General features: G+C 40.3%; 1 protein-coding gene across 3 annotated transcripts in view; it reads right to left on the bottom strand.

Moving 5' to 3' along the window:
* Positions 1–303: 303 nt before the first annotated feature.
* The window catches only part of stap2a (signal transducing adaptor family member 2a), a 9,861-nt gene continuing 2 nt past the window's right edge, over positions 304–10,162 (bottom strand). The window contains exons 1-12 of one of the 3 annotated variants that reach the window (XR_009791875.1): positions 9,935–10,162; positions 8,201–8,272; positions 7,998–8,117; positions 6,576–6,632; positions 6,323–6,474; positions 4,278–4,409; positions 4,128–4,197; positions 2,773–2,875; positions 2,592–2,687; positions 2,394–2,531; positions 2,107–2,192; positions 304–1,994 (exon numbers count right to left, since the gene is read on the bottom strand). The exon at positions 9,935–10,162 is cut by the window's right edge and continues 2 nt beyond it. Coding sequence is in view for 2 of the 3 variants with exons in the window: in XM_061798304.1 (XP_061654288.1) it covers positions 1,939–1,994; positions 2,394–2,531; positions 2,592–2,687; positions 2,773–2,875; positions 4,128–4,197; positions 4,278–4,409; positions 6,323–6,474; positions 6,576–6,632; positions 7,998–8,117; positions 8,201–8,272; positions 9,935–10,042 (1,104 nt within the window). In the remaining variant the exon portion in view is untranslated. The remainder of the gene's footprint in view (positions 1,995–2,106; positions 2,193–2,393; positions 2,532–2,591; positions 2,688–2,772; positions 2,876–4,127; positions 4,198–4,277; positions 4,410–6,322; positions 6,475–6,575; positions 6,633–7,997; positions 8,118–8,200; positions 8,273–9,934) is intronic. The other 2 variants (XM_061798304.1, XM_061798305.1) reach the window with 2 other exon arrangements.

The following is a 10,162-nucleotide window of genomic DNA, read 5'->3' as shown; positions in this document are numbered from 1 at the left end:
TCTGTACACTCTATAGTGTACTATACTATAAAAAAATTATTTTGTTCACAGGCAAACTTACTGTACTTATTTGATGTGCTAGTGTAAATTTTCAAATATCTGGTCTGGTGTCTTTATTTTTCTGATGACTTTTTACTTTTACTCGCTACGTTCCCAAAATAGGCTTGTTACTTTTTCAACCTCTGCAGATGACAACATAAAGACGTAAACAAAGAGAAGTAAAGTCAACTGCGCAATAGAAAATGGATGAATCAATGCTCTTGTGTATATTGTTCATGTGCATTAAAAAAGTGACCATTTGGATTGAATTTAATATTTAATCACAAAGTTGTCAAGGGGATTTAAAATTTTTCAACAGGATGAAAAAACCCAAAACAAATCAATATAAAGGATTACGATAAAACAGCTGCATATGATCTTTTGGAATTATCATTCAAATATTTTCCTCACTCTTCTGCTGTTGTAGGTCAGTAAGTTTCAATATAAACATTTGAACAACTTGTAGAAAAAAGGTTACAGGGACAAATTGCACCCGTGCAAAATAGAATAATGCCCTTGACATCTAACAAAACAGAAAACACTTTCAGTCAGTTGATCACAGAGGCATAGGACAGCCCAATTCTTTTGAGTGATTAATTAAAGGCCATGCAGACCTGTTATGACTTGCAATTCTGCAATAAAATCAAATGGTTACGCCCAGTTCTAATAAATTTGTCCTTTGTTCAACAGCATGTTCATTTAGAGCACAGTAGTTGGAGTCTAACATTCCACTAGGGGGCGGTCTTGCATGTTAATGACGTTCTTGGGACAAAGTAAAGGATTGTACAATACGGAAGGATATGGAAAGCTGTTTGATCATTTCTTTAATATCCTTCATATCCAGTTTAAGGTCCATGCACTAATATGCTCTTTTCCCTCACTAGTAAGACAATTCAGCGCACTAGTAGAACAACTGTGTCTTACTAGTTGTCCCCCAAGCCCCACTATTATTGCCTGTATGACATTTCTGCACACTAGTAGGTCAACTTTGGCATACTAGTTGAACAACTACATATTATTAGTGAGGCAAAACTGCACTAGTTGACATCTAAACACTACTAGTAAAGTGCTAGACGTTACCATACTGACACATAGACCTCAAGCTGGGTATCATGGATATCGAATAAATGCTCAAACGGATGTTACTAGTTCAGCACAATAGTTTACTAGTAAGCTTTAATTGTATACTAGAGGGCAAGAGTGGCACGAGTAGCGCCGAATTTTATTAGTGCACCCAAGTAGTGCGGGGAATTGTCTTGTGAGGACAATGTGCTTACTATCACAAGGACCATAAATTGGATATCAAATTAATTAATTTATCAATAAATGCTCCGACAGCTTTCCACAGCAGGAGTCACCTGGGATTTTCAGACATGTTGAATTGGTGGTGAGTCACAGGAACACACACGCACGCGCACACGCACACGCAGTGGTAGAGGAAGAAGGTAACGCAGAGTTGCAAGTTATATATAGGCTACACCACTACAGTAAAGTTCCTCAGTTCTTAGGTCGTTGCACTGGTCTTTCTAAACAGCGCTGTTAGTTGAAAATGTCCCTTAGCAGCTACATTAGTTGAGCAAAAAATCAGCTGGCTCTGTAAAACAGCACCAGGCTCAGTTGGTAGGCCCTACCTGTCAGATTTGGAGTTCTCGAGGCTGTCATTGTGAGGAAAAAAATTGTGCTCCGGGATAGTTCGTAAACAGTACTTTGTGCAGTTCAAGTATCAAGTGTGTCTACACCAGTCTTGAGCTTAACAAGTCCGACAAAAACACCTATGACAACGATGAGACGCTGGCTGCCATGTGCAGCCTTTTGTGTTCCACCTACAAGGCACAGAATGAATTCGTAGCTGGGATGAGAAGCGGGTTTGGCACCGGAGTCGCTCCCTTAATGAGTTCATTACTCTTGACTGGCTCGTCTCTTCTCCAGCTTCATTTTGAGCTCCTCGTTGAGAGCTGCAAGGAACAGATATACAGTATGAACACAAACTTACAGACAATATAACAATACTCACAGGCATATATATAGTTTCTTATGTGAAAAACTAGTAATATTACTGAAGCTTACTGAGTCACGAAGATTAGTTGAGTAAAACTTTTCTTCATTTGTCTGCACAACTGTATTATACTGCTACCCAGTGGCCAAGTCGCACACTGTACATCAGAAGGAGCCGCAATCGTCATGCACAAACTGTTTGTCTTAACATTCTATTATGTTATTACAATATGTTTTTATAAAATACAATATTATATAGTGCTACTATTTTGAGTTTGAAATTTGGTCACGGAATGAATTAAGCTCGAAATCTCAAGGCACCACTATGTGATTTACTCCCACCTGACTGTGGCACTTACACTGTGCGAGAGGGGAAGGTGATAGGATGAGTCGTCTCAGGGGGTTGGTGGGCGAGGCAGGCACTGATGAGGTCAGGATGCGGCGGTCCGGAGCAGGGGAGCGGGGTGGGGGGCTGCTGGGCCAACGATCTGCACCAACTATAAATAAGTTATTAGTCTCGATTGTCTGTTTCTGTTGAGAATTGCTTGGAGACAAACCTTGCTTTGGGGGCAGTGTGGGAGCCTTTGGCAGGGGGCTGGTGGGAGCAGTGTGGAGGATCCTTTCGCCATTCTCGTCATTGGCGGAAACGTATGCTGACAACACAGAAACATTTGATAACGCTACTCAGAGAAAAAAGGACCAGGACTAAAAAGAAACAAATATATATTATAAACACACTGATATTCTCCTCATAAGGTTCTTCTAGCAGAAAAGGTTGCAGAGTTCCAGCTGTCTTCTCCACCAGCGCATCAATGACATCATGAAGAGTTGCACAGGGAATCTGCAGAAGCCAATGGAAACCGTCAGATGAGTTGAATTATGTAAAAAGTACCAAATTTCCTGTCAATCTATGGAGCAATGATGTCTAGACTAGAACATGGATAGACTCACTGTCTGTTACTGAGGATATGTTACATCAGGATAATGCAAAAGGAAGCATGAATCAATCAGTCGGTGATGATTAATTGAATAAAAAGCATTGTTAATGGTAAAACTTCAGGCAGTTTCTATCCTTTTCTTTAAATTGGTGTTAATTTAATTTATTGGTGAATAATGGCCAAAATAACATAATAATATTATAGTCCAAATTTATGAGCAACTGAGTATATAAAAGAATAGTACATTATGTAGTGACATCAGGAACATAAATACTGTATAATTCAAAGTAAAACATCTTGTAAAAAAAAGTACTGGACTGTATGCATTATGTAAAATTTTTACTATTTCTAGATTGTGAGTGAAGATGTGTTAAACCACAATTCTAGTCCCTAATTTGTACTTACTGTACATAATATTTTATAAAAAATATATTAGGACATGGCTAGCATATAGTGGGTGTAGCAGGATTTTATTGCTTTTTGAAAAAAAATATTCAACATATGATATCATTGTGTTACATGTCATCAGGATGGCAAATTTGGGAAAAAATAAAATACACAATTTTGTATTCTGCATTTATTATTTGTACTTTATAATTTAAAAATGGTTTGCCCTTGTTATTTCTTTTGCTCGTCGCTTGTAGTGTACAGATTTATATATATATTTAAATGATATACACAATATTCCAGTATGTGTATATATACAGTATTATATTAATATTTCTTCAGTATCTAAATTCTTTTGCAGGGATATTTTTTGGTGAGAAACCGTGATAGTCCTCCAAGTACGAGTAAGTTTTCTCCTATAACATATCCATTAAATAAATATGATCAAAGCAGTGGCACTCATACTCTTTACACTAAGTACCACTTCAAAAAATGTCTCTCATTACAAATGTATTATACTTAAAAATTAAATACAACTGAACTGTACTTAATAAAAGTACTGCACTGGATTAAAAAAGATTTAAGCCACTGTAAAATTATGCACTTTTTGAACATTTAATTCAGTGATACTTTTTCCTACCACTAGAGGGAAACCATGTATGGTTAGTGCTACTCGTACTGCACTTGGAGAACTACTGATTAGCAAGTAACGAACAATTTAATCAGACATGTTGTTACTATTTGGCATTTATGAAAAGTTCAACTTACTGGATTTTCAACATCAATCACATATCCACCCTGGTCCCTCTGTGTTACTCTGTAATGTCTGAACACAGATCTGGATGGAGCACAAAAGGACAAATCTGAAGCACTGAGATGTTCAAGTTGGAAGTTAATGTTTGAATGGCAGACGTTTACCCGTTGAGGTCCTGGCGGGTGGTCACAGCCAATGAGCTCCCATCTCTTCCGGGACGCAGCAGCATGTTGCCACAATCTGGGTGTCTCTCTAAGAGGACTTCGGCTTCAGTTCGTGACACTGGGCGAAAACACCTGCGCCCACACCCACCCGCACATGTTGATAAACTCACCGCACTAATATCATACACACACCAGCCATATCTTAAGGGCAGGGATTCTCAAACTTTCTGGCTTTAGGTGAACCTTTTTTCAGTGAAATCTTTACAGGGGGCGGCACGGTGGACGACTGGTTGACTGGCACATCTGCCTCACAGTTCTGAGGACCGGGGTGCAAATCCCGGCCCCGCCTGTGTAGAGTTTGCATGTTCTCCCCGTGCTTGCGTGGGTTTTCTCCGGGCACTCCGGTTTCCTCCCACATCCCAAAAACATGCATGGTCGGTTGATTGAGGACTCTAAATTGCCCTTAGGTATGAATGTGTGCACGACTGGTTGTTTGTTTCTATGTGCCCTGCAATTGGCTGGCGACCAGTTCAGGGTGTACTCCGCCTCTCGCCCGAAGATAGCTGGGATAGGTTCCAGCACGCCCGCGACCCTTGTGAGGATAAAGCGGAACGGAAGATGGATGGATGGATGGATCGTTACAAGGACTCCCTCATAATCATAACACCGTTAAACATAACTACCATGTTAAACCCTAAATACAATTGGAATTATTTTTGGAATGTCAAATATTTTTTATACAAAGGAATTTAAGCAAATTCAATTGAATAAAATTAAATATTTATCCATCATCACTACCTGATATGCACTGCTTACTCTAACAACATAGCTGCGAAAAGATAGGAGCTATTTTACAATAGCATGTGTGTACTGCAAAGCAGAACTTGCATACTAAAACAGCACGTCTACAATTGCCAACACAGTGAAACGTATCAAGGTTAACTAATCTAATATACATAGCTTCCCACCACTGGGTTAGAATGCATTGTAATGTCCCCACAAGTGGTCTTGGATAGACACAGCCGTGGGTACATTTTCAATCTCTTTATCGAACAAACGGTAACTAAAGAAAATGAGAAAATAACGTACTACATTCATACACAAGCTTGCTATGGCCACAACTGACGCCCAGGCACTCAACGTGCAGACTGGCTAACCTGAGCAAACAACTGCCAATGACACTCTCATTCGCTGATGCAAACATCACTCACCAGTTCAGGCCAAACACATTCAAAGTCACAGAAACTACAGTGTAAAATGTACCAACAGCGACCTCAAGTGGACAAAAATAATAACTGCACCTCATATGCGCATTTTGCATTAGTGTTGTTGTTTAATAATGCAAAATCAGTTTTTATCCAATTACTCAATGGGAAAATCAGTCGAATATTTGATTCTAAAAATATTCGATAGCTGCAGCACCTAGTTGCTACATTTAGCGACTGACAAGTAAAATTCCTGCTAATAAACAGACATGAGAAAAATTGTTTCCACAGTTTTGCGCATACAAGAAAGAAGTCCAGTCACAATCACACAGTCAATCGCACTCAACATTGCCAAAGACGTGATGTCCATTTGTAGGTTGCAAAAACTAGTGATTTATCAACATAATGGAAACCTTTGATGACAGGTATATGCTTCCAAGCCACACATATTTTGCCAAGGTCACCTTGCCTAAACAATAAAAGAGTGTCAGAGAGCTAGAAATGCTGCGCACGTACAGGAATGTCGGATTTACGTGCTTCGTCACAATCATATCAGCGCTTTTAATAGGGCCAAAGATAAGGTAGGGAACAGTTATTGCTTTATTATGTTTGTTTTATTGGAGTGCCGGTCCCCATATATAAAGATATGGACAAAAAAAAAAATTATATGACATAATTTAATTTGCTGACCCTGGACCTCACTTTGAGAACCACTGCTGTAGCTACACAGGCACAATCTAGTGAGGTCAAAGGGCAAAACGGTGTGTATGGGACAAAATCTTGCCCTGCTATCCTCGCATTGAAGCTAATTATATTGTAGAGCGTATAGGGAAAACCTACGGGGGGATCTCTCCCACTAAAGGGACAGAGAGAGGCGAAGGAGGTGCTCGTGTGGGGGTGCGACTTCTCCGCCTGGACCTTTCTTTGTCCACAACCTCCTTCAGCATTTGGAGCTGGCCAGGCAGCAATGTGAGACTTGATGGTACATTCAGCTATGAATGAGAGGGAGAAAACGTGTTACATGATGGAATAATACAGATAGGCTGTAAAAAAAAAAAAAAAAAAAAAGACAAGTGGGAAAATAGATATTTACATCGATGACAGAGTAGAGAAAACCCTTCCACAACTCCCTTGATTCCAGGTTGGGTGCCTAGAAAAAAATAGTGTAACTTCCAATGTTTAACGCCCCAAGAAAAGTACTTCTTAATGTTGAGAAAAAAAAATGCCTCAAAATTCACAGAAGACATCAGCAAATCTTGTGAGACATCATCTTAGGGAGCAACTAAAGAACAAATTATGTTTATGCTTTTTCTATGGCTCTTTTTCTGATTCCACCTATTGACATATGCGGAACACAGAACCAGGGTTTACTATAAATTCAGCAGTACCTATAAAACACTACAAGGTGACATGTTCCTGCTCCCTCGCCATTACGTGCCAGGTGTCTTCAACGGATAGGTAGTTTTTCTTCATTTTACTAATACAGAAGTTCACTTCTTTTTACTTCTATGACAGTTGTGTGTAGTTAATACATGTACAGTGGTGCCTTGAGATACGGCCTGTGAATTTTTTCGAGATACGAGTCGTTGTTCGACCATTTTGTTGTTGTTGTTGCTTTGACTTGCGAGCAAAATTTTGAGATACGAGCACTGTATTGTGGCAATGAACTCAACTCAAACTGTTTCACAGGCAGCAGTTTGTCAGATAGTAAACAAGTCTAAAAAAGAGGCTTCAATCTTTATTGCCACTACCAGTTTAAGTTTACTTTCAAACTAAACATAAATCAAAAAGAATTACACATGCATTTAAAACAAATACATAGCTTGCCTTAGAAAAGTATTATCTGTATAGTGTTATAGTGTTATCTTAATGCTAACAAACAATGCAAAATGCTATAGAAGGGCTGACGAATGGGATTGGTGGCACAGTGTCATAACCCTTTAAGCAATGGATATTTTGAACACAAACCGTGGAGCAGCACACGTAGACAGAAAGTAAAACAATACAAGTAGACATATATTCTTTATCCCCTGAAGAACGACTAATATTACTACAGATTACTTACGAGCGACTGTCTCCATGATACAGAATATCTGTATTATACTGCCCCCAAGTGGGGCCAAGCCCTGCTCACCAGGAACAGCACAATATCCTTTGAATTGAAGTGAAAAATGTGTCAACAACTGCAAAATTTTTTACATTCTATTTAATTATCTCATTACTGTATGGTTTTTTTTGAGTACTTTATAGAGTGCTATTTTCCTTATTAAAAAAAAACAAAACTAAACATTACCACAATAAAAAAAAAAAACATTTGCGAGGCTGGAGTGGTTAAATTGCATTTCCATTTATTTCAATGGGAAAATATTATTTGAGTTACGAGTGTGGTCATGGAACAAATCAAATTCGTATCTCAAGGCACCACTGTATTATAATCGCGTTGCGTGTCTTTGCAAGTTCTGTTGCATTCCAAGGAAGTGCCGAATCCATACGGGTGTGCAAACTACGAGATTACTGTTATTTTGGTTTCTCCGTCCTTCATGCGTAGGATGAGTCTGGCTGCTTCCAAATTTCTGTCCCGGCTGCAGTCATCCTTTAGGGACACAAACCCGCTGAGGTCCAGCTTCTCAACATACTATACGATACACACAAATTATAAATAATTTTGAGATCTCAAAGCGACTTTACCCACCATCACGTCGACTACATCATACTTACATGAGTGTCCTTGTAATTATTGAAGAAATACAACGCATTGCCACACAGACATGTCCACAGACGCCTGGGTGCCTGTAACAAAGAAAAAAAAGTGTTCGTGTTTTTTCTTCAGCCACGTACAGTGGTGCTTTTTGATACAAGTTACTCGACTTATGAGTTTTTTTTTTTTTTTTTTAAAGATATGAGCTGTTGTGGTTGATTTTTCTCTTTGACTTGCAAGCGCATACTTGAGATACGAGCGCAGGTGGCAGTGAATTCAACAATAAGCACTTTGGCAAATAGTGAACTGTTCTTCAAAAAAAGGAAACAATTCATTGCCACTTCGAGTTAAAGTGTACTGTCAAACTAAACAAAGAATTACACCTTGTGTATTTAAAACAACCACATAGCTTAGCCACTCAGTCAGGTAGCTTAACACTAAATAGCATCTATGTTGCGGTGCTATAACCCTTCAAGCAACAGATTGAATGCTAATGGTGCAGCAACAGATGTGGATAGGCAATATAACAGTACTCAGTCACATATCCTTAATCCTCTGCAAAGAACGACTAATATTAATGCTGAACCGATGCGCTGAGGGGAGATGAGACATCTCAATGAACACTATGTACACTTGATGCAGTGTGACAACTGTTTAAATCTATTTAATCATGTCATTAATGCATTTAAAAAATAAACTATTATTATTAATGTATTATATATAATACATCCATCCATCCATCCATTTTCTGAGTCGCTTCTCCTCACTAGGGTCGTGGGCGTGCTGGAGCCTATCCCAGCTATCATCGGGCAGGAGGCGGGGTACACCCTGAACTGGTTGCCAGCCAATCGCAGGGCACATACAACCAACCAACCATTCGCACTCACATTCACACCTACGGGCAATTTAGAGTCTCCAATTCATGCATGTTTTTGGGATGTGGGAGGAAACCGGAGTGCCCGGAGAAAACCCACGCAGGCACGGGGAGAACATGCAAACTCCACACAGGCGGGGCCGGGGATTGAACCTTGGTCCTCAGAACTGTGAGGCAGACGCTCTAACCAGTCGTCTACCGTGCCGCTTATTAAAATACACATTAAAATGTATTTATTTTTGGTGAAAGGTATTTCCATTCATTTCAATGGGAAAAGATACGAGTTATGAGTGTTTTGAGTTATGAGCGTGCCCACGGGACCACAGACTCGTATCTCAAGACACCACTGCATCTCATTTCCTGCCAATGAGATGGATGGTAGATGGGCAGCAGCTGCTGTCAGTGGACCACTGCATTAGCCTGCACCTGAGCCTGGCTCAAATGACAAGTCCTAGCCTGCGGTAAAACAAAATACAAAATCTTAATGAGAGCCTGGGAAAACCCTGAGGGGGTGATATCCTCTTTTGTGTCATCAGCATGCATAGAAAGATTGATATGCTTCAAGATTTCAATGCAAGTTAAAAGATACTGAAAAGACACATAAGGAGTACTGTTACTATGGCTACAACATTCTCCTAGAAAACACACCCGATGTGGCATCCCTCCAATAATCCTGACATTTTAACGCACTGAGAAGACAATAAGGCGCTTGTTTCTTAAATAGCGGATCTAAAAGCTCGACATACTGAAAACTGAGAAGTGGCAAAACAAGAAGAAAATCTCTGCAGGTACCAACGTTCATTCGCCTCGCCCATTCCCGCACAACAGGGAAGTTAATAGCTCGTCGGGACGCACCGGCACGAACGCCGGAGGAACCTACCTTTTCTTTGGGTCCTCGCTTCTCCAGGTAGCCTTCGTAGTAACAGGGCGGGAGCTGGGCGCGGGTTCCCCCCAGCCCAGGGCGCTGCCTGACGGGTGCAGCCGCCATTAGTGTCGCTGGCCGAGCACCACCACGACACCGCCAACAGCACCACAGGACAAAGGGGCGCACAGAGCAATCCGGGCAAGGGACACGCCTTCTACCGATGAGATGCTGCTGTGGCAATAA

This window comes from Phyllopteryx taeniolatus, chromosome 14 (assembly GCF_024500385.1).
Source record: "Phyllopteryx taeniolatus isolate TA_2022b chromosome 14, UOR_Ptae_1.2, whole genome shotgun sequence".
Taxonomy (NCBI): Eukaryota; Metazoa; Chordata; class Actinopteri; order Syngnathiformes; family Syngnathidae; genus Phyllopteryx; species Phyllopteryx taeniolatus.
Note: the sequence above shows the minus strand (reverse complement) of the source record. Positions and strands in the feature narration are given on the sequence as shown.